The 25463-nt window shown below is 42.1% G+C and overlaps 1 protein-coding gene across 1 annotated transcript; it reads right to left on the reverse strand.

Annotated features, from left to right (window-relative positions):
• Window positions 1-13591: 13591 nt before the first annotated feature.
• OGFRL1 (opioid growth factor receptor like 1) lies at window positions 13592-22754 on the reverse strand. The gene is made up of 7 exons (XM_042825538.1): window positions 22494-22754; window positions 20765-20851; window positions 20163-20244; window positions 17112-17190; window positions 16953-17019; window positions 16668-16813; window positions 13592-14945 (listed from the first exon to the last, which is right to left on the reverse strand). The coding sequence occupies exons 1-7, from the start codon at window positions 22752-22754 to the stop codon at window positions 14198-14200; spliced, it is 1470 nt and encodes a 489-aa protein (XP_042681472.1). The 3' UTR covers window positions 13592-14197.
• Between the last annotated feature and the right edge of the window lie 2709 nt (window positions 22755-25463).

A 25463-nucleotide genomic window follows, 5' to 3' on the forward strand; every position in this document is an offset into this window, starting at 1 on the left:
ATTGTTTCAGTACTTCAATCAATGGCCAAAAATTGGTCAGGTTCCAAACCACATAAGACTTTGAAATAAGAAAAGAAAGGGAAAGGGAAAAGAGGAGAAAAGGGAGAAACGAGAGAAGATACAATTGTTTGTCTTCCTTATTAAGTCTGGTTTTACTAAATTCAGACTAAAAGGTTTAAGTGTTCTTATTGCTCCAGAAGCTGAACTTTACACAATTACCAGGTCACAGGAGTCATTAAATCAGAAGGTGAAGAATCTATCCTTCAGCTGACCTGAAGGAAGGAAGAAGAGGTTATCCCATTTCACACGTGAAGAACAGAAATGCAGTAGCCTAAACTCTACCTTATCTCATGGCAAGCCTCTAACAACAGCAGCAGTGCCAGGCACAGCACTACTCCTTTTAGCATTAGCAGAAAGGACATCTCCAGAGAACAGCTTCCTAAGCAGAAATCACACTACATACATGAATACGCTCAGCACTGACAACTCCAGTTCTTCCACAGTTGCCTGTGGAAAAAGACCCATCAAATAACTGAAGTCAGAAGATTTAAGAGAATGCACTCAGGAGCTGTTCTGTTTTCTGTTGTTACATAGAGGTGGGTTGCATAAGTTTCTGAACCATTGGACACCAATAGACTTGTTTTAGCATAATTTTAATATCCTTGAGTAGTCTCACATCCCTTCATACTTTTGTTTTGTTTTTTTTTAAAGGAAAATATCAGACAGTGCTCACAATACTCAAGCTAAAGACAGGGAGTTGGCAAATGCAGATGGAGGGCTGGCAACCCTGTACCTCTGCTCTCCAAGTGATAGATCTGAAATGCCACTCTCTGCAGCAGGGCTTTCCTTGCCTGACTGAAACATTTCCTGTTGTTGTTTCATGTGTTCAGCCCGACCAGTGAAGTGGTAATTCACAGCTGGTATCAGATGCTCGCCCTGCCACATCTCCCTGCCAAAGCTCCTCACACAATTCGCTCCATTGAAAAGCCAGCTCATTTCCACTTGCAGCCAGTTCTATTCATATTCCCCCCAGAGTTAGTGACAATAAATATTATAAAATCACACAAATCCAGATGGCGTGGGTTGGAGTTGCCAGCTGTTCTAGCACTTGTGAATTGCCTCTCTTGTCCTGTCGCTTGGCTTTCACAGAAAGCATTTCATCAGTTTCCTATGGTCTCACGGCATTTCTTTACAAGCCATCTATCACCCACTCATCCTCAGTTATTTTCAACTATTACTGTAGATATATAAGACAGAGGAAAAGCAAATTGGGGGCAGAAAATCAAAGGTTTTTTTTGTCACAGAAAATGAGGAGTATTTTCCAAATAGTGTCCTCTCATCAGCAGAGAGCATTGCAGTTTTCACCTGTGAAAAGAGGTGAACCCCCTTCAGGGGTTCAACTGATTTTTACTAATTGTCTTTTGTAGGAGACACATCTCAAAGACAAGCAAAGGTTCTCTAATCTTTCTGGTACTTACCACTGCAAAGTCAGAATCATAGAATTGTAGAATGGCCTGATCTGAAGATCAGACATAAAGATCATGTAGTTTCAACCCCCTGTTACGAGCAGAGTCACCAACCACCTGACCAGGCTACCCGGAGACACATCCAGCCTGGCCTTGAATGCCTCCAAGAATGGGGCATCCACAGCCTCCTTGGGCAACCTGTTCCAGTGCATCACCACCCTCTGTGTGAAAAAAAAATATCTAACTAATATCTCCTAATATCTCCTAATATCTAACCTAAACCTCCTCTGTCTCAGTTTAAAACCATTCCCCCTTGTCCTATCACTATCCATCCTTGTAAACAGCTGTTCCCCCTCCTGCTTATATGCTCCGAGTACTGGAAGGCCACAGTGAGGTCTCTCTGGAGCCTTCTCCAAGCTAAACAAGCCCATTTCCCTCAATCTTTCTTCATAGGAGAGGTGCTCCAGCCTTCTTGATTATCTTAGTGGTCAGGAAGTGTCAAATTAACCCAGAAACTGAAATAATGCCATGATTTGTGCAAGTAGCACTGTGTAAATCCCAAGCATTCTGGGGATTATATTGTTTTAGATTTCAGTGTTTTTTATATGCCTGAGCCTGGCGTGGTACCTGCAGGCTGGGGGCAGCTTCCAACCCACTGAGGTTATCCTCAAGAGAAGGGCAACAACATCACTATGGTCGGCAGTGCTATCATTAACGCAAATGTGAACATGGATACAATTAATAAACATGTAACTGCCATTGGTTTTGGTCCTGAGTTTTCCTATTGAAAAGTGATGCAAACAATGACTAGTGGGAGGAGGTACGAGGGGAAATGGCACCAGCCCAAAGTCAGGACCAGTGGGAGGGGGGTGAGGAGAAAGTCTGAGCCCACGAGTGCCAGTAAAGCCACTCAGCATCTGTGGGGAGATGCTGACAGCTAGCAGGCCCTGGAGCTGTGACACCACCAGGAGCAGGCACCACCAGCACTGCAATGCTCACAGCTGCTGCTAATTGAAAAACAAAAAAGGTGTTCTTTATTGCAAGGCTGGACAAACCATATGAATCAGGTCACCCAGCTCAGCCAGGAGCCAGGCCATTTCTTTACTATGAGTGTTGAGGTGCTGGAACAGGCTGCCCAGAGAGGTTGTGGACGCCCTGTCCCTGGAGGTGTTCAAGGCCAGGTTGGATGAGGCCCTGCGCAGCCTGGTCTAGTATTAATGGGGAGGTTGGTGGCCCTACATGTGGCAGGTGGGTTGTAGATTCATGATCCTTGAGGTCCCTTCCAACCCTGGCCATTCTGTGATTCTGTGTGATTCTGTGTAGGCATGGCTGCAGTAGAGCTCAGGCAGGGACCAGCTGAGCATAAGCACAGTTCCTGAATGAAGCAGGAAGAGCCCAAAGAGGCATCTCACAGCTTTTTCTCCCACTGCTCTTTTCACAGCTCTCTGATCCCAGGTGCCACAGAGCTGCCATGTATTGGAGCTGCCGTTGAGCACAGGCACCCATAGATCTGGCGCAGAGCCTATTGGTGTGTCCAGGATCCTGTGCTCAGACCAAAAATTCAAGAACTGTGAGTAACAGCAGTTGCTCCACTGAAATTTACAGGAGGAAATATTAATCAAGATAGGCTCAGCTATTTAATGAAGCTCTTAGCTCCCATTGCTGGAAGGTGAAATTAGATTCACAGAACCATAAATGCATCAGGATTTGGAATGTAACATAAGCCTCTCCTGAAACATTCATCATTTCTACTCATCTCTAAGTCAATGACATTCAGTTTTGGCTGAGTAGAGTGGGTAGAAGAGAGCAGAGCATTTCCTCCAGTCTGGAAGAAGTCTTCCACCATGGCTTGTAAGCTCCTTTTTTCATCTCTAAGTCATCTGAGCAGCATCATTGGGTTAGAACCCTCCTACTCAACAGACTCCTTTCTGTGCCCTTTCTCTTAGCATCACCTCATGCAGATCTCTGTAACATTTCACTTCTTGCCATCTGCATCCTGACACTGAAATTTTACCACCGGAGACCCAGAACTGGAGCATCAGGCATGCAGGAGATATTTGACCTAACTGGTAAGACTATAAGGGTTGGACAGATCCAGGACTGGAGTTATCTTCATCCCAGATTTTGCTCTTGTCACAACATTTTTTTTTCATTTGATATTTTGGATTTCATAGCAAAACAGCGAGGTAGCATTCAGGCACCAAAGTCCTACCTTTACCTTTGTTCTTAGACTTCAGTCTTTCAAGACTGGGATATACATAAGCTCCCAAATTATTTCTGACGAAGTGGATGATGGTCACTGGGACTTATTCAGGTGTGAACAGAAGAGTGTCTGGCACAGCATTTGCCCCTTTTCTGATTTCAGCAAAGAGTTCCCAGAGGATCCAGCTTCTTCTCAGCAATATCCTTGAACTACAATGTGACTTTTATTATACAAACTTATCACCATCCTGACTTTACAAGGAAAGCTCTTTGCAAAGTCCTGGCCAAAATCTGCCCTGAATTTACTTGGTAGGATGCCTGTTATCTCAGTAGCAGAGCAGCAAATGAGTCAGCAGAGAATGTGCCACGGGGCACGTTACTTAATCATTCACATCTGCTGCATCTGGGGGCACATCCGAAATAGGCACTGGTGTTCCCAGCCATGCCCCCAGGAGGCATTTACCCTCCACAAGTGTGAGTCAGCAACATTTCTTTGTTATCTCATAGTTGCAGGAGATTTCAAGATTGAAATTTTGTCAGCAGCATTTCATCCAAAGTGGTGAAAAGCTTCTAAAAAGCACTACTGGGACATACTGCTGCTAGCTTTATGGCACTGGGTCTTATTATCACAAACAAATTCTGATACCTGTATAATCTTCTGGAGAATTACATATTAAGCCAAGGGAGTGCTCACTGCAATCACCTACCTGTGTCCTTAAAGCAAAGGCATTCCCCACTCTTAATCTGAGCTGGGCTCTTTGTGCCCCAAGTGATGGCAGCCCTTCCTCGTTGCTCCTCACTGCCAGAGAGACTGTATGGCCTTATTGTGGTGGTCACAAGTTTGCCAACAGTTCACTGGGGGAGAACAGCTTGGTGCAAATTGATGTCAGATGTCTGCACAGTTTAAGGGTAGGATAACAACAAAAGGCTTGAAAACATTGATGCCAGTTTAGGACAGAGGCCCCAGGACAGGTACCAATGCACCAATGGGTCACTAGCCATCACTGAAAAAGTGCAGCCTGGAGAGCTGGGAAAAGTCTGCTTTTGCTTTTAGGAAAGGCAGTAGCAACTGAGCAAGAAAAGAAATTGTGAGCAACAGGGTACGGTCCCTTATGTAGCCTGGAGAATGAATGTCCCCATTTCCCTCTCAGCATCTAGACCCAGGTGGAGACTGGGGGCTGGAAAATGCCTCAAAATTTCTACTGTGTATATTCTGCATTTTTAGTTAACTAAATAAGACATATTGCCTCAAAGTAATTGAGGGTCCATGCAGGGCTGAAGGTCTCCAGGCCTAGTTCTCAGGAGTAATTTAAGGCCCTAATTTCAGATGCCAGTTTTGAAGCTGAAAGTCTGAAGCTTCCTTGTTTAGGCTTTCAAAGGAAACTGGAGGAAGGAAAGTGTGAGGTTGTTGGTGGCTTTTTTTGGTTTTTTTTTTCCCACCTATTTCTATTCTGAAATTTGAAACAGCTGCCACAAAACCATTATAACCATACATAGTGTTCAATAAATGTCTAAACCTGGAAGGAGCTATGCATGAATTATGTCTGATTTATACATTAAATAAAAATAGAAAGAACCAGTTGAATTTTAAATGCTCGTCTTACACTCAGTAAGTCTTGAAATTATGATGTCTACAGAATATTGCCTGCAAAAATGTCCAGTGTTTGCATACACTGTATCAACCTTTTTGAAAGCATTCCAAGGTTTTATCAGATAAGGCAAATGGGTGGGTGTAATTAAACCTTCATAAATTGGCTTTTCATAGGGAGAACTCTTGCAAAATCATTCTGTTTTTAAATTCCTCTCATTGCATGCAGACCAAGATTAACCTTAAAGAAAGTTCTGAGCTGCAAGTAATTGCTGCAGGTCATTGCACTTGTGGAGGCAGCCACACTCTGTGAGGACACAGAGCATAACTGAGCCCACAGGCACCAGGTCTCTGCCTGTCCTAACCTTGGCTGCTGAAGATGCCATGATAGTGCAGATAAGGTCAATACGTGCAGCTTTCTCCAACTGAAAATGAAATATGTTTGATTACGGCGCCACTGGACAGCTGGGAGCAGAGGCCTTGCTTGCATGGCTCTTCGTGCCAGCCTGGCCTTTCACCATGGGGACAACATTAGGGACTACTTGTAATCATCCCTCAGTGGAGCCAAAGTACAACTTTCATACAGGGTGCAAATAAGTCAACAAAGTCATACCAGAGCTTTGACTTCTACCACTAATTAGAATATTATGTGAAGCTTGTGTTCAAAAAGCTGTGTCATTATATATTGCTATAGCCACAAAACACTCTGGTGAATATTTCTGCTGCTTCTTTGGAGGACCAACTTCAAACTGCAGCTGCTCTCCCATCACTCCCACTGGTTTCACTTGGAAGTGATAACGCTTGGCCTGTGTGATCTCAGGGAACGAAGACATTTCATACTTTGTCTTCCAGTTTATTACTCAACCCAGATAAACAAAGTGTAATAAATTCATTAAAACGTAATTCTAAGAAGAGAACTCCCTGGTTTTCTTAGCTAAATCGCACTTTTGCAATGAACATGATCATTATAAACATTCTAGGCCTTGCTTTAGACCATCTGTGTACACAAAAATAAACTAACCTCATCTCCATCTTATGGCACAGCTCTGTCAGAAGAAAAAAAATCCCAACAAAACAACAAAAGCAGAACAGAGCCCTGTCGCTTCACTCCCTGCCCAACAGAAGCAGCTCTCCAGAGGCACTGAAGGCATGGTTTGGGTGCATGCCCCTGGGCTCGGGGAGGCAGCAGGGAAGGTGCAGGCCCAGCTCCCACTTTGCTACTCCTTCCAGAGCTGGTCTGTCTGAATATACCTGCTCAGGACCAGGCAGCTTGTGACACATTAGTCTATGCTCTCATCCTTGTAACATCCTCCAAAAAACTCCCCAGAAGCAGCTCTGACATCCTTGAGGGTCCGTGCTCACGTAGGACCGATCTTTATGCTGCAGATGTGCTCAGAAGCCCAAGTTGCTGGTAAAACAAGCAGCAATGTCCACACGCAGACCATAAGCCTTGGTTGTAAAGTTTATGTTTCAAGGTTAGAGAAGGTAACTGCCTCCTGTCTGCGAAGGAGCAGTGAACCATCCAAGCCTTTCAGCCTGCTTTCAGGGAACTGTGACTGAATTTCTTAGGGAACCCAACACGCCAGCACATGGTGGTATTGCCTACCCACTCCTTCACTGGGTAACACGTCAACACAGAAGTCAGTCAGCATATCCATCTTAACTCCAAGCTTCATTATCAACACAGACCACACATGAAACATTCCTTCCACACAAGGAGCACCTGCCCTCTTTTTGTAAGATGTAAGATTGTAAGAATCTTGGTCTCCAACATCTGGGGATTCAGAGCACCCACAGATTCCCCCTGCAGGAGGAAAGAGGCTGCTGAAGGACAACCCATGTATGAGCTGGTCCCAGCGCAATTTTGTGGAGCTGGGGTGAAGTTGCCACACAAAAGGACAGCAATTTGAAGTTCAGTTGAAGGCTCCCTGTTCTGCAGGGATTCTGCATATTTTATATCTTAACCTTGTGAAAACACATATTTCACACAAAGTTTTCTGAACAGCTCTGTTTCTTTGGTGTTGTCCTTCTCCATCCCTCCCCACCCAGTTAAACAAAAGACACACCACAACCCCTCAGCGCATTTTAGTAAAGCACACTCTGGGCCTTTCCTCGATGCTCTGCTGTCCGTGGTGGTTTTACTGCTGACAAAAAAAGAGGACCAGAGCCTTTAATGCCCTACTTTCAGGTGTTCGTACATTTATACAAGACTATACAAACAAGCTCTGAACAGCAATTACACAGTATTAGATGTACACAGTATTGGTACATGTTGTTAAAACAATGCTGCTAAATGAAGAAGCTTTATTAGTTTAGAGATTTTTGGCTGCTGTTATTAAAAATATATTTACCTGAAAGGAAATCCAAGTATTTCATATTACAAACAAACGACTGAAAATATAGCAGTAAGCAACGTAAACTATTGCTTTTTATGTTTGTACAATTTTTTGGCATAACACTGCCATACAGTTACAGAATTATAAAATATATCTTTAGAGTGCGTTACAAACCCAGAAACTGGTTACCACTCCTACCACATACATATGGTATTGGTGCTACCAAACATGCATGGCATTCTGTCATTAAACACTGCAAAGGAACACAGAAGAGAGCAGAATAGTTCATAAAAACGGACATGTAGCTGTTTCAGTTCTCAAGTAAAAATCGTTGGGTCTCCTTTCTTTCTTTTTTTTTTTTTTTTTTTTTTTTTAAACCACACCTTCTTTTATTAGAGTAAGTTTTAACAGCAAAGTGTACAATAGGTCCAATTTGTATCAATGCAAAACCATACCTCATTATCTGTCACTCAACTCAAACTGCTTAGAGGGCAGACAACAAAGGAACAGGTTAAGACAGAAAAGGAGCAACTAATAACCAGCAAGCATGCTTCAGCAGGTCCCAAAAATATAAATGCCATAACCCATTTTACTGCAAACAATAAATGTCACGCTGCTAGCCACAGTAGTAAATACGTTCAGTATACTTCACAATAAACCTTAGCTGATGAATATACCACTAGACTTGTAAGCAAGGTAGAATTAAGAAGTGCCAAGTTCCTAAGAAGAAAGAGTCTTCTTTCAGAACAATTTGCCAATTCTCACGTTTGTCATTTTATAGCAAACAGCTTTATGCTTTCAAAAATAAATACAAAAGCCATTAGAAGTGCAAAGCCACAGGAGGTCTCCCTTCATTTGATCTCCATAGCTCTTGAACTATCTTTTAAGAGCCCACTACATATGGCATATATTAAATATATTCTTTAAAATAAACTCTCAATTTCTGCTATAGTCTTAAGAGTAAGTATACTAAAAATGTGGGATATATCAGGAATTGACTTCAGGAAAATAAATGGCTCACAGATGTTACAATTTACATTCCCCTTGGAGGACTGCATTTAAATACTTGTGAGCAGTGAACTCTACTATTACGGTCCGAATCACAACATGAAAGGCGAGGAGAGAGTTCATCTGTAGGCCTTTTTGACTCTTCCATTTTCAAACTCCCTTTGACAATGAGAATACTATTTGAGCAGTTACTATATTTAATCACAATTGGAAATGGAGACATGCATCAAAATTAGTTACTGAAATATGGAATGATGAGTACGGTTCTCAGCACATCCCAGACAGGATTTTTGTCTACTACATAATTATACTACACTGCTTATGCTCACCCAAATACATGCTTTTATTACTTGAGTTCAGATCCAGCACCACCTTGCTCAGACTAGGAAAAGGTTTCTCCGCTGACTGATCTTGCTTTCACACCAGTAGGAATGCAATTCACTTCTGGATTTGGAATCTGACTTCCAGTACTTTATACAGGAGGATTTATATGTAAACATTTATTCTGAAGGGACGAGTCAGATGATATCATCAGCAGCATTAGATAAGTGACATTTTCTGCCTAAACAGGTATCTTATTAGAATTTCCAAAGGCTTTTAGAAACAGCAGGAAATGTACTTCTGTTCATCTTACAGTATTTTCAGTAATTGTGTTCAAACATACTAGCAATTCCTGAATAAACAGATTTGAGACGAATAATAGATTACTTTTGCCAAACAAAACAAAATTAAAATATGGAGCTCACTACCAAAAGGGATTGTCAAGGCTGAAAGAATCACGGGAGGAAAAAATTTAAATGTATGGAGGAAAAAAAAAACCAAACCCTTTATCTTTTCTTTCACACCACAAACTGTTGGTGGCCATCGCTGCTCCCAGGATACAAGGCTGAATATATCTTTGGTTATAACCGAACGTACACCATTAATGTGATTTTGTCAATTTTGTTAGTGGATAAATTTCATTCACATTTTTGCATCCTACCCATAAATCATAGAATCACCAAGGTTGGAAAAGACCTTCAAGATCATCCAGTCCAACCATCCACCAATCACCAATAGTACTCACTAAACCACATCCCTCAACACAAAATCCAAACATTCCTTGAACATTTCCAGCGTCGGTGACTCCACCACCTCCCTTGGCAGCCCATTCCAGTGCCTGACCACTCTTTCAGAAAAGCAGTATTTCCTAATATCCAGCCTGAATCTCCCCTGGCGCAGGGGACTACTACTTTTGTCACAAATACATGACGTGTATTTTACCATAATTTGTGATCAGTTTTGCATTAACATACTTATGATCACTTGCTTTTTAATAAGAACGAGCAATGCTGCATCTTCCAAAACGAAAATGCTTTCCAGCTCCATGAGATTATTTTTTCCTAAATACTGCAGTATCATCTCAGGCAATATCATATCTTAAAAGACTTGCCTCTTAGCCATGATCAGCCACAAACATGGTTAGAAGCCATCTATAGTGATTCAGTTTGCATCACAAATACTATCACAAAAGGCTGTTACCAAGCAGCCTCTTTACAACAGGTGAACCAGTATCTTCTTATTCCCTCTTTGCTCCTGAGGCACTAGACAAGTCATTACCGTCACAACCTCCAGGCAAAGAAAGGGGCATAAAATAATTCAATTAAGCAGACATAGATAAATTTTATTAAATAAAAAAAAAAAGCAAAGGAAAAAAAAAAAGCTGTTTTCCATTTAAAACTCCCTTGACTTACCTTATAGGTAATTTTGACACCCACCAAAGTTATAAAAAGCTTAAAAGGTCCGTAAACTTTTTGAGTTTAGTAGATATATGCAGATACATGTAACTGCAGATTGTTACTATTTTCCTGGAACAATTCACAGAGGTTTATATTGGGTTACATTAAATATTAACTATGGTTATACAAATGCTTAATTTGTTAGACTGCTATTAACTTAGAGCAGGAAACTGAGGAGCTGACCAATCCACAGAACAGCTCTCAGAGGCTTATTGCAAATATATTTAGTATCCTTCAGGATCATACCTTTAAATACAAGCAGTAGACACCAATAACTCAAGTCCTGTCCCTAGACATGTGCAAGTGTGTAAGTGCTCTTCTTATCTGAACGGCTGGTGGTGCATGCCTTGTGAATCCAAGCTTTCAGCCTGTATGCTCCACCACCCTCAGGTACTGAGATACAGCCACATCCCAGCAAGTAGGGCACAGAGATGGAACTAATCTTAAAGTGTTGTATTTTTGCACGCCTTGTACAATTGCCTTCACTCACACGTACGCACTCCTTAGCATTTTGTCAAGTCACACATTCAAGTATCCTCACCAAAGGATATACAGAATCAAACTCACAGACCCGTGAATACGCACACTTCTCCCTCAGTTGCAAAGGCTGCTCAGATGTAAGAACCCCTATATGGGAGGTTCCCATTCAATTAATATGTGAATAGTTCAGATCCTAATAAAACACTGGGCCAACACATTGTGATAGAAGTACAAAGAAATCCCTGAATATTTAAGTGCACAGCAAGATTAAAAAAAAAAAACAGTTTAATAGTGAGCAAGTGTCCTGACTTTGTTTGCACACACTCAGTGGCTGTAGTCAAATAATGAAGTATTGGCATTTATGTGAATTCTTGAAAACCTGAAAGCCAATACTTACAAACAAGCACAGGGTGTTCCTAGCTGCCAAGGACACAAGTCTGTAATAAAATGCATCGCACCCATTTGGTCCTCAGTGGGATGCTACACATTGCTCTGCAATGAATCCCTCATTCAAGCACTTGCAAAATCAGAAGAAACAACTCCTCTATGAAAATAATGATACACCATCACATTTTACGCAGAGCAAATTTGTCACTTAAAGCTGAAGAGTCTCATGGGAGACACTTCAGTCTGCTGACATGGATATAAGACACAGTTTACAGAATGAAGGAGGCCAGCTGACACAGAAAACTTTTCTCATGCCAAAGTTCTTCACAGCTAGTTGACATGTCACTGCTGTTATCACTTCTCTCTTTAATAACAATGATAGAAATGTACTGAGATGGGGATTTATAAAAAAGTTAATATGTGTACAAGCTGCAAATTTCTCAATTCTATTTTCAGATACCCTGAATGCATACAACTGCCAATAAAAAAGTCAACTTTTACATTAAGTACTTAAAAGAGTGGACAACCAGCAGGCACATGCAGGGTAGCTGCAAGATATGTGACAATAACAGAATAATACATTGCAGTGAAGTTTTTGGGTGTGCATCCCACAGAAAGCTACAACCAGCCTTCTGGTTAAAGAGCTATTTTTCTCTTTCTATTGTGTTCAGAAGTCAAATGAAGAAAAATCTCCTGAGATCAATCAAATTACAATATAAATATAATAAAACCCCTACTAACTCTTATCCCACTTGAACACTATGCAATTTTTAAAAAAAATGTTTCATCTCAATACTGAAGTCTAGAAACTGAAGGTTCTGTATAACTAGCTTATACTTCTTCATACACAGTGTAAATTTTTCCTATGCCATTCAAGTAATAACTGTGTTAAAACAACGCTATTAAGTTGGCATGGTTAGGCACTCAAGATTTAAAAAGTCATAGGCAGAACACAGAACTGTCCTCTCTGAGTGTATGCGTAGGGTTGGAGTCTTTAACTACATGGACTAATTTTATCCAAGCGTTTCCTGCCCTCTTCTGCTCAGAAGGTCAGGGACAAACACGAAAAGGAGGACCCTGGTTCAAGACCAGGACAATTTGAAGGTCATTCTCAGCACCAACTAAGTTGTCATCTTTCATGCAGCACTGACTATGATGGAATTCTCTTGCACATTTCCAATCAGACAGACTCAATGCCTGTTGAGCTACCCGGGCTACCCTTAAAAAACAAACAAATAACCAACCAAAACTGAAAACAAAGATTTACATACAATCCTTTCCTTACAAAAAAGCACAGAAAAAGTAGAAACATAACTTTCCTCTGTTTCTTTTGGATGGAAAGAGCTTAATCTTTCTCCATAGGTGCCAAGATCTCTAATTACAACTCTGTTTGACCCCAAGAGAAAAAGCTACCTGGGGAAAGAAAGAGATGATGCACTGCCATAAAGGAAATTAGTGATAGAGAAAAATACAGGACATTCCATCTACGTTTTTAAATCCCTGAAGACAGTCATTTTAAGTTACAAGACTTGAATGAAGTCTTGCAGCACTCTGTTACTCACACCATAGTCAGGTACCTGCTTTATAATATTTCATCAAAAATACATCAAAGGCAGTGGATAATATATACATTTTAAAATAGAAAATACATATAGTAGACTATTTTAGTACTGTAGAAAGCATGAGTTCTACCTACACTACATTTTAATCCACATGGTATACAATTAACTTGCTGGGTAGCATCTTGCTTGACTGAATGGCATGAAGTTAGAAAAAGATGCTCAGGAAAATCATGCGGTCCTTAAGTAAACAAAACCAAAATTCCTATCTTCTCTAGTCAGCCTGGCAGACAGGCTTTTTTCAGTTCTCAGCCTATGAAATAACATGAAAAAGTGAAAAACCTCTGACAGAGAGAAAAGATTTGAAATTCCTTTCACTCATAGACCAGCAGGACTGGCTTTCTTCCACAGGCCAGCATCAGGAGATTCTGCATTGTACAGACCACCCAATTTAGTTCAGATTCAGCTGGACAGGCCAGGTGACATTTCCTCCAATGGCTCTGATGGCTCAGTAGTGTTTTCCTGTGGGGAAAAACAAAACAAAACAAAACAAAAAAACAGAACTGCTTTTGAGCTGCTGGTGGTTGATCCCTAGGGAGTGGGGCTTCCCAGCTGCTAAAGCCAGCTGATGAGAGACAGAGAGCTAAAGAACTTTCATACTGAGACCAAACCTAAGATTGACTCCACCTCACAACTCAGCAGAAGTGGCAAATGAGGCATGAGGAAACCTTAAAGAGACTAAAAGATAAAGTGCAACTTTCCTTGTACCCAAAAGCTGTGTATACAGTTTCACTGTAACTTAAACATTTATTTGATGTATTGGCTATCCAGCTGCATAGGATGCTTCAAGATCTATTGTCTCAGACAAGGGTGCTAATCTAAGGTAAAAGATGCTGTGCAAATGCTGCCATTAGAAATAAACACAGTTCCTAAGGAAAATCCACTTGTGAAAAATTTTGTTTTTGAAATAATTTCTAGTCATTTCACAAAAAGAAATCAACACTGAAAGCATATTAAAAGAAACTTCAATTCGGATGCTCTAAGACTTACTAGAAAATTACATTTAAAATAAATAAATAAATAAATAAACACCAGATTAATTTAATGGGAAAAAGTGCTATTTTTTTTTCCTGCTATGCAATATGTCTGGAAAGCATAATGAATTCCCAGGCTTTGAATTTACACAATAATTTTAAATAGCTACACTTGATTCTCATCTGACAAACAGAGATTAAAAAAAGCAAAATTCATTAGCGTAACAGAAGCCTAATCTGATGCATTCCCAACAAGCATGAACATTTTATACTAGATTAGATGCAAATTTCACCAAGAACGAAGAAGTGATGAATAATTTGCTTCATTCGTTATGAAACAAAGACTTTTAACCTCAGACTCATAATTTGATCTCATCCTTGGTTTTTGTGGTGGTTCCCCCTGCAGGTGTGTCCTCATCAAGGTTATCTTGTAGATCTGACGACACATTATTTGAACAATTCTCAGGGTCACATAAAGATTTATCTGGATGATTTCTGCAGTCATTGTTCATATTTTCATCATCCTTTCTGGAATAAGAAGTGTCCTCTTTTTTGTCCGAAGGATCGTGAATTGCTTCTGATTTTGAAAGCTGACCACTATCAGCACCGCTGTTCTTTTCACTGCTCTGCTTAACAGCATCACAGTTCATTTCTTGTTCATCCTGATCATTTTCTTCTCCATTTTTTCTGAGTTCTACTTTTCTCTCTTCAGTTGCTTTACTAGCTGAGGTTCCGCTTGTGGATGTACTCTTAGGCTCTTTCAGTTTCTTATGCTTAGAAATATAACTACTGTGCACAGAAATCGGAGATGCTGGCTTTTTATTTGTTTTGCTTCCCTCTGACTTCTGTTTTCTTGGGGGTCCCCAGATAAAATGCTCTGATGGTGTATAATGCTGCTGCGCAAATCTCAGGAGCTTTCTCCTTTCTCTTCTGTCTCTAATAGTATACACAAAATACTCTAGAGCACTTTGCTTAATATTGGGAATGGTATCTTCCACAAGAGCTTCATGGAGAATAAATTTTACCAGGGGAGATTTGAAACTCTCATATCCAAGTTCACCAAGACTTTTCAGAATTCGAGTGATTCTCAAGTAGTTGTGTTGAGACCTTTGGAAGAAAAGGTTAAAAAAAATCCATTGAATCAGAAAAGAAAAGCCTTACAGAAACAGAACTGGAAATACATTTTCTCATTCATTTTTAATCACTCAAGATATATACTTCAAACTTTCTGAAGTTTTATTTTTCAGTTGATGAAGCCTGCCAGGTTTCATCCATTCATCATCTTTGCAAGGATGTTGGGACTGAAAATTAATGTCTGCAAAAGGTACTGAGGCAGTAGATGAAATAAATTTATCTTCTCAAATTTGTTCTGAAGTGTGAAGCTCCTCATAAACACATATAAGTAAACAGTAGAACTTAAACACCTAAAATTTACACAGCAGAAGTTAGGTTAGAAGAACCACAACTCCTGATTTAAAGTAGTATAGCTGCTCACTAGTATTATGAGTAGCTACATGGTAGCGTGTACACAAGTAGACACTCATATAATTACTTTGTATTATAACAACATAGTAATTACAATCTATGAATGCACAGTGAGTGACTTGGGTCTCCTGAAACCTCATTTTATCTGTGGCCTGACTCTGAGCAGGTCCCTGTTAGTTGGCTCATAAAATTTGAGTGAAATTAGTAACAAATTATCCCCATTATTCAGATTTAGCCACCAGCAATCCTACCTTAAGAAACAAGTTTTCATTTAAACAGGAGAACAAGATACTGCAAGAAAGCTGCTGGTACCTCTGGCCTTAGAGCTAAAAATAAAGCAATCGCAAGATGTGAAAAGAAATTTTAAATATATTGCACTGGACAAAATTCAGTGCAAACTTACTCTCCCTGTAATGATGAAGTAAGGTGACAAATGGTCTGCTGCTGAAAGCTGAAGGTAAGGTTTGACTCAATACAAGTCTAAGCAATGTAGTTAATAAATATCAAATTCAAAATAGAATATGTTTTGAGGAGGGAGGAATATCTTTATAAGTCAGCTTCCATACAAGTGTTGAGAATTTGATTTTCCTCAAGAAAAAATGTCAGTACAAAGACAAGCAACCCATTCCCTGTAACTGAGAAGCTGAGCTTTATGATCAAGTGAGAGCATTCTGTAGCAAGACAGACAAATTACTTTGGTACTGTGATCTTCAACAACATCTCAAGCTGTGTACAGAACACAAGGATGTCAGCTCCTTAACAGGCAAGAAGCACAACCAAAAGAGAGGTCTTCAGGACCTTCCAGGTCTCTGGGAAGACCTGAGAGTTGCATTTCAAAACCTAAAGGGGGCTATAAGAAAGAAGGACAGACTCTTCAGTAACAGCACAAGGGGAAATGGTTTCAAGCTAAAAGAGGGGAGATTTAGACTGGATAGGAGGAAAAAGTTGATTTTTTTTTTTTTTTGTAATAATAAGCAGAGTGAGGCACTGGAACAGGTTGCCCAGAGAAGCTATGGATGCCCCATCCCTGGAGAGATTCAAGGTCAAGCTCAAACTGTCTCTAGGCAACCTGACCTAGCTGTGGATGTTCTGGTTCACTGCAGGGGAGTTGGACTGGATGACCTTTAAGGTTCTCTTCCAACTCAAATGATTTCATGATACAATTTTATGATTCAGAGAAAGGGGAAGGAAGAATGTACAACAGATACAAACTAGACATTGAGTATTTCTTTTTATCTTTTTTACTGGCAACTTTCAGAAAAAAGTATCTTCTCTTTCTGTAGGAAACAACAGACTAAAGAGATTCTACAGCAATTCTGGAGTCGAGTGCATGTCATTACTTACTCATTCAAATGCTGAAATCTTTCTTGCCAGTTAGCAGCTCGTGCTACATTTCCAGTTTTATCAATTAATTTTATTCCAAAAAATTCCAGCATCATTTTGTAAGCCAAAAGGAATCTTCTAATTGCTTCCTTTGTTTTCTTGAACTCCTAATAAAGAAAACATCCAAAATTCAAAGTGACATTAAAGCAGGTGCTTCTGCATTGTATAAAAACAACTCTGCATAACAAGAAGTAGTTATGTATCAATATCAGTGTGATGGTTTGTTTTAAGCTCAACTTGTATTACCTCAATTTCATATGTAGTTAATTCTTTCGCATAGAAGTTCAGACCTTGTTCCCTCAGAGGGAAAAGCCTGTTAAAAGAAACAATGAATTACAGCTAACAGTACATAAACACTTAACCCAGATAATCCTTGGAAATAGAAATAGGTAGTAAGTGACCAACCACTGTATGTATGTGTGGTTATGTTCCAGTTTTTCATAATCTCCTTTCCATTTGTTTAGGACTTCTTCAATATAAACTCCTGCACAAAAATAATCAGAAAAAATTGTTAGGCAGCCACCAAAACCAGCTTTCAGCTACATAAAGAAAGTACATCATTTATGCCATTTACATGGCAAGTACCTCATACTGACAGAATACATGCTTTAATTTTCTTTCACATACTGTGTAAAATAAGGCCTACTAAAAAAAAATAATTTATTTAGTTGCTGAAACTTAATTAAAAATAAGAGTTTCATCAAATTTTAATTAACAAATAAATCAATTGACTTAAAACACTTAAGGGTACATGACAATAACTTAAAGAAATACAATTTTCAAAATATTCTCATTTTCTAGTTTTCTTTGTCACACTGACTGGTAATTGACCAACCACTTAAGTATATTATTGAAACATGAGTCAACTGCCATCGCTTAAACACAGGAAAGTTCTGCATATTTATCATCTTTCTGGAATAGGCCTCAACACTTCCATAAATCTTTCATTCTAGGAATCTCTCCTGCTGCAAGTAATGTTAAGATTTGAAAATCTTTGGCAACTTTCTGTGGCCAAAAGTATTGATGCCATTGCTGTTAGTTGGAACTTGGAAGCTCAGTTCAAGCTCATCAAATGGAAAGTTCAGCTTTTAGTAGCCTGAAAACAGTTGTGGCATTTAATCAGCTCTTCTTGCAATGCCAGAGTGACAGAAAAAGGAGACAAAGTATACCTAAAAAAAATTAATCATTTTTCACATCAAGATCACAGACATGAAATTCAGTTACAGACCAGGGTATCTTTTCACTGTACACATGCACATAAGGACATTACTTGTTCCAAAATCTCTCTCTCTTCCCATGAACAGCCAGTATTAGCATATTTTTAGACTGAAACCAGCAGTTCAACCACGGCAGCATGGCCTCTCCCAAATTCAAATAGCACAGGAGTGACCTAAAAAGCCCAAAGCCCCGTTTGAATGGTCTCCTATTACACATGGGATACCTCTGCCTAGTGAAGTTTTCCATGTCAGTCCCAATAACAAGTGAAAACTCCCTTTGTACTTAAAAAAAGTAGCCAAAGAGATAAGAACACAAAGTTTACAGTGCAGGCAAGGCTGGAAGGCTGGGAAAGGATCTGACTAAGAGGCTCTCCTGCCCTCATCACACCCCACAGAACTTGTAAAGTAATTATGTTTTAAGTATCAGAAAGCTTCCCACTGAATTCCAAGGTCTAGAGACTGTAACTCAAGAGTCAGTAAACTGTGGAATTAAACTTCAGACCTAGGAGTGCTCCACAAACATCCTTTCTTTCCCTCAGTAACATTCCCTACTACTTCAGCCCAAAACGCAGTAGCTTCAACTCCTTCTAAATACTCTCACGGACCCAGGGCAAGGTTAAGGTGGTAACAATTCTTTCCCATCCTCAAAAATACCTTCACAGTCAGAGCTCTGTCATCATGACCTCAGCTTTCACGGCCTATCAGCTAACTCTTGACACCACCACTCATGATTTTCTCCTGAAAAAGAAAATTTTAAAACTTGCCAAAACTAACATTTGCCTTAGGAGGCAAGGCCTCCTATAGCTTCACCTGGTTAATCCTCTAGAACACCTCCTTCCTTTTCCAGCCTTTAAAGGATCACCCAAAACCTTTTCTCTTACGGGCTCACATGGTCCTCTGAACCTTTCCCTTTCTTTCTTGATCTACTCTCTGCAAGTGAACTTGCAGGTAACTCACAGATCTAAGTTTTCATCTAGCCAAGCTGAAAATGCAGTCTTCAGCATTAGCCTGTGTATATCTAGATCTAAAATTCAGGATTATTATCTTTTTTTTAGCATAACCTGACTTATCTTCTCACTCACTGAGGTTATTATAACTCAATTTTTTGCCTATCAACAGCTGTAATTTTCAACCTTCCTGGCTATACTGACATCTTTACATCCTTCTTGATAACGTTCCAGCTTTCCATCAGAATTTAGGTATTTCATCTCAACACTGTTTTTCTTGACCTTGAAAAGCACACTGTTGCCAACTGTACGTCTACTTTGAATGCTGCTGAAAATGCATTTCTAAACAACAGCAGCTTTTTTTTTTTAACTTTATATTCCACTTTCAGTCTTTTCTGATCTGTCCAATCCTATGGTGTCACAACCTGTTTGCTGCAAAGAGATTGATTCCTATCTCTGACCAGCCCTCAACAGCAGCCTCCACTTCTCACTCCTTATGTATTCAAATACACGCTTTTGTATTTCAGCTCCTCTCACGCTGAGAAAAATCTCTCTGCATACACCTTCAAAGTAACCTTCTCATACTTTCAGAACTCTGCTGCTTGAAGCTTTCTTTTTTTTGTTTTTTTGTCAATGGCTGAGCTCTCATGTGCCAAGACTCCTGCCTATCGTTCTAACCAACACTGTTTTATTGTCTCCTTCTGCTTCCCCCATCTGTCTGCAGCCAAAGTATGAGAGACAAAAGGATGGCAAACTCTCTAGAGCAAGGGTTTGTCATTTTCCAGCTTGTTCTGTGTTTGCACAGTACCTTGCTTGTGAGAGCCCTGCTTCATTACCAGAACCACCAGGGACTCTGATTATTATACTACTGATAACAAAACAATTTCTCACACATGAGGAAGTGACAACATATTCATTTTCCCCTCGCATGGTGCTAGGAATAACAGCCTAAGCCCTGTCACTCCTTTTCAAGCAGCAAGAGTTTGTTAAGCATGGTGCAACAGCGTTATCTTTGTTTAACAAAAGGCAGTGCCTCTAGAGTAAATGTGTTGTGCTAACAACATCTCATCACACTTTTCAGCACAAGAAAAGCATGACCTGTCTAGAGGAGAAGCAAACTTTGGCTTAAGCATTATCAGCCTGTTATCAACATGGTAGTCCAATACAGGAAGTTCAAATCATACAACATATAGCCACACACTTCAAATTTATCAGATAATAACAGTATTACTCTGTTATTGTTGTGGGTGAACGTTCTACTGCTATCATTATTAGTGTCACAGATTACTCACCGTCAGGTTTAAAAGGGATTTTATTTTTGTAAAAGCGGAGATTGCACAAGTCATTTTGGTATCGAAGATCTTTAAAGTTCTGCTGAAAGAAAGAAAATAGGACATTATCAGCCTACAAAACACAACCCGCTACTGAGAACACCCACAAAGTGACATTCTGCTCTTTGAATAATGTGAGGACAATAAAGGTTTAGCATTTCAGGTAAGCAGTTTAGAGATCTGCCAGTTCCTTCCGACCACCTCCTTCTCCCACTGAGAAGAAACAGCAAGCATAGCAGCACCTGGCTTCTGGCTCAAGGAACCTCCAAGGGACCATTATCCGGACTCTGTGTACCCTCTCCAGTTTTCAGTGCATACAACTCTTTCTGGGATTCTGTCACTATTCCCAGGCTTACACACCTCATGTGTTTGCACATACATCTAGGATGAAAAGATGCTGCCCTTGTTTCATCCCCCTCTCACCGGCACACACTGGGCCCTTCCAGCAGCTTTATGACTATTCTTATTTCTCATATTTATTAAGCATCATTACATTCAGAATTTCCCAGGTCACGTGCTGCTCTCTACTGAAAAGAGAATTTTAAACCGTAAAATATTCTTACTGGATACTGATGTCGGTACTTGTATAAATCCCTTGCTGCATAGAAGCTTCTCTTTGGCTTGGCTGTCAGCTCTGTTCCATCACCGCTCTGAAACATTTAAAAAGTAAATAATAATGGTACACAAACACACCAAGTACTGAACCTGAGTAATATTAATTATTTTTCACAATATTTCAGCAATGTAAACATACACAAGTACACATATTTGCCTACTGTCTGGTCAAACACCAAACATCTTTCTGCTGAATACATACACATACTTACTCCCAAATTTAAAAGGTAAGACTTTGAAGCAACCAAGATGGTGCTAATAGAAGATTAAATAAGTAACTGAATGTGAAAATGCTAATTTTGATCAGGAAGCCACATTATTTGCAAATAATATTTGTCATGTGTATCTTGACTTAACTGCTTTCCCTGCATTCTGTGGAAGAAAACAGTCACAGACAAGCAATCTGTAGTGCAAGTGCCTTCATGAACTGTTCTGTATTATTCTTTCCTCAGAACTTAAGTTACAATCCTGGTGAGAAATACCACTAAATTCCCAAAGGAAAACCTGCAAAGAGAAAATGCACTTGTACAAGGCCTTGTCCTGAACAGCAGCTGTTTGCTACAACCTGAGACAAACAGAGCACACCAAGGTCAATGGAAGTCATTCCACTGACCGGTGAGAACACTCGAAAAACCAGCATGTATTGAAGAAAAAGAAGTACTGCTCTACAGAGCAATTCAACTTGCTGCCAACCACTTTATTTTCTACATTATTTCTTTATAAATATACCGTAACAAAGTGATTTGGATTGTTTAATTCTCTAAACTAAGTTTCTACACTAAGACTAAAGACCAAATAAGAGTGAAAAAAATACAGTAATTCCACACCTTGCCACCGGCAAACACAGATTGAAGTCACAACTAAAAAGGGAAACTTCTGCGACCAAGATTTATTATCGTATACTCATTGCTTATCAGTATTACATTACTGCCAGGTATTTGTTTCCACGCAGCCCAACTCTGACTGCAGGCAAAACGCGCCTACCTGAGCAAGCGATAGCCCGACACAGGCACCAGCAAGCCACCAGCACCGCGTATCAAGTAGAAATGAAAACAATAAACGCTTATACTTGTTTAATTTTGCACAGCGGCAGTTCGTAAGCCAAAAATCCAGACCCAGTCGGTGCGCCTTGCGTTCGGGGCAAACTCCGGCGACACTAACGGCCAAGCAGCGGCTGCGGAGGAACCTCCGCTCGGAGCCGGCGGGTGCCACGCCTCCCCGCCACGCCTGCCCCAACGTCCCGGCTCTTCAACCATTCAGTGCCGAGGCCAAGTTCCAGACTACACGCAACGCGACACGGAACCTCCGCTGGAAGCGGGAGCAGCGCTCTCGAGGCCTCGTTTCTCTCAGCACGGCCGTTCCGGTGCCGGCGCGGTACGACCCGCCTCCCGGCCCGGCACGGAGCTCCCGCAGCCGCGAGCGGCCGGGCCCGACGGATGGAGGCGGGCCAACGGAGGCCTCTTCCCCGCCCGAGCACCCGCGCCGTTCCTTCCGATGGAGATGCGGAGTTCCGCACCCTGACACGACGCCTCCGGGTGTCGGAAGCGGCCCGCCCTCCCTCGGGTCCCCCCGCCAGCGGTTCCGCAGATCGGGGCGGCGCACCGCCTCGCTCCCTCCCTCCTCCCGCCCCGCCGCAGCGCGGTGCCGGACCAGGGCTCGTCCCGGCGCGGGCGGTACCTGCTCGGGGCCGCCGGCGTCCCCCTCGGCCCGCTCCCCTTGTTCCGGCGGCCGCGGAGGCTCCTCGGGCCGGTCGTCAGCGGCGGGCGGCTCTTCCCCGCCTCCCGCGGCGGTGCACACCCCCTCCTGCTGCTGCTGCTGGCGCCGAGGCTCCCCGCCGGGCTCCGGCGCCTCGGGCTCCGAGTCGGTCTCCCAGGTGGAGTCGCAGTCCTCCACCGTGGTGGGCTCCTTGAAGCTGACGCCGCTCAGCAGGCCGCCCATCGGGCAGCGCCGGGCCGCCGCCGCGCCTCCCGGAGGCCGCGGAGGCCGAGGGCTGGGAGCGGCCGCCGGCTGCCTACGGCTGCGGCATGGCGGGGCGGGGCCGGGGCCGCTGGGGCCGCTCCCCCGCCCGGCCCCAGCCCACAGCCGGGAGCGGGGCGGAGCTGCGGGTCCGGGGCTTCCGCGGGAGGCGCCCGGGCGGCGGGGGGGAGAGCGGGGCTCGGCCCGGCCGCGGGGCGCGTGGCGGTGCTGTGGGGCTGAAGCGGCGTCGGAAGCGCCGTGGGAATCGGCGCCGTTGTGAAGTTCTCCTCTCCGAGGAGAGCTCGGCGCCCACCGGGACCGAGCCGGGAGGAGCGAGCCGAGCCGGGTGCGTGTCGAGAAGATGGCAGCTCCTTCTGCGGAGCCGCTCGTGTTGTGAGCGGCAGCGTGCGGACACGGGTCGCACAGCGCACGGGTTCCGTTCCTGTGAGGAGGGCTCGGGGTGCGGGAGGCAGGGCTGAGGGACTGCGGCGTGCTGCCCGGGCGGCTTCAGCTCTTCCTGAAGTCCCTCGGGCTTTGGGGTTAAAACTGATACGGCAGGGCGGGTTTGGCTGGGTAAGGCAGAGAGCTTTGTACTTGGCTAGAGCGTGCGTTTGGGACAGAAGCATTGCCTGGAGAGAAGAGCTGGTGAGATGGAGGCTTATCCTGTTGCAGTGGATGTGCTCAACTCGGGATTAAAAATGGGCTCTTTGCTTCTAACCAGAGTTGTCAGGCCGACCATCTCTGCCTTCTTCCTTGCAGGCTGCTTGTTGGTATCCATTGTATGGAGCACTGGTTAGTGCTGACCAGCTCAGCTTGCCCTCCTGTTACGTCTTTTATCTATGCATCCCACATTGACTGTGTTTACATTAGGGACAGCAGAACTTCACCTTGCACATGAATCCAAAAACAGGTGAAGATTTGTTAATCTTTAGCTTGTGTGGCAATTGACTTCACACACAAATCTTCCTGTAAGAAAGCTCTCTCTTGTACAAATAATTGCACCTTATTATAGAAAGCTCAGTTATACCCGAAGAGCAAACTCCTGTCAGCTTTGCTTTGTCAACTCATCACAGAGTTTTAGGAGGCCTTTTTAATGATCTGGAACTCAGGCCACTGATAAGAACTGGGAGTCAAATTAATTGACTTGGTTTCATCATTGGGCAGTGCCAAGAGCAGAGGATTGCTTTGCTTTGCTTTTGATAATCCAAGTAATTGAAGTGATGTGATGGAGTTTCCTGAACTACTGGTAAGTATTTTTGGAGTTTCTTAAGAGTTGATAGCTGAGCAGACCATATTGCTTGCAATCCATGCGAGAGATGATATAAGTGAGGCTGGCTGAAGTTTGGGTCACCAGGGTAGTATGTGTTTTGTTAGCCAACCAGATATGTTGTAAGGTATTAGTCGTTGCCTGGAAGGAAAACAGGATAAAAGAACTCTCAAATTAGAAACTGAATTGGTGATTGTTGGTATGGCACTCCAAAAAACAAAAACAAAAACAAAACAAACACCCAACCCCTTCAAATACTCATCTAAATTTTTTATGTTTTAGCTGTAGTCAACTCTCATGCAATCAGTTTTCATCCTTTAGCTTACCATTGGACTAGTGGCTAGTTTCTGAGTTAGTCTGATGAAGAAAAAGAGGATTGAACAGCTCTTATGTAGATTAACAGTGATCCAGAAAGAACCACTAGTTGTGAAGAGATGGGGGACCTGGTTTGGGACCTGTCTGCATTGTCGTGCAGCTGAATGAGGAAAAAAAGGTCTCCTTCCCTGAATGAGTCATTTCCTATTTTTGTCATCAGTTACTTGCAACTGTACCTCAGCTGCCCAGAGGGATGTAGTTTGGAGTCTTTGAGATGACAATAAGCTCTGGATGTGGCGGGGCAGATCTGTACTTTGCCAGGCTTTTATGTTTTTCCCATGAACAGTGTCTTCTTTCACAGATGCAATTTATTGCTGGTTCCAGTTCTGAATAAGAGGTTGCCAGAATTCATGAAGACTTTTCAGCACCTTACTTGGCTTCATAGGATGGTAGTTGAGAGTTTAATCAGATCTCTGCAAAACAATCCTTAATAATAAAAAAAATAATTTTCAGTCATCTCATAGTCGTAATTGGTGGTTAGAAAGTGGTGAACTTCTGGCACTTCATTTTATCCAGTTATTCCAGTACAAGAGATTACTAAGTGCTAAAGCCAGGAAGATCTATTCCAATCAAAGACTCTGACTTCTACATAACACAGGTCAGAGAAGTTTTTATCTCAGCCATCTTCAAAGAAAGACAGAAGATCTTAAGAACTGCGGGCTGCTATTACATCAATTACTGACTTTTTAAACATCATGTGAGAATGCAGCCAGTTTCTCGAGAGGAATTAATCCATCTGTAGGATGCAGCAAGGCCTAAATAAGCTGCTCAGCACCGACCTCTAATTTATTTTAGGGTCCTCCACAACCCCCGTAACGGGCTGAAGCCAGCTGCCTGGGCCAGCACTCAGCTTCCCTACAGCAGGGCTCCTGAACTGCAGTAGGAAAGCCATTATATTTGGCTGTAGATCCTAGAAAGGAACTCTCTGAAAGAAACCCAGGAGAGTGCTTTGCATGGCCAGATGTGGGCATCCAGGTGGCCTTGGAGATTGCCTGCTGTATCCAACTGCTGCTGCAGAAAGGGCTCCAGAGCTCCACAGGTCACATGGT

The sequence above is a fragment of the Centrocercus urophasianus genome, unplaced genomic scaffold (genome assembly GCF_019232065.1).
Source record: "Centrocercus urophasianus isolate 14NV4802_14NV808 unplaced genomic scaffold, USGS_Curo_1.0 seq_10, whole genome shotgun sequence".
Lineage (NCBI taxonomy): Eukaryota > Metazoa > Chordata > Aves > Galliformes > Phasianidae > Centrocercus > Centrocercus urophasianus.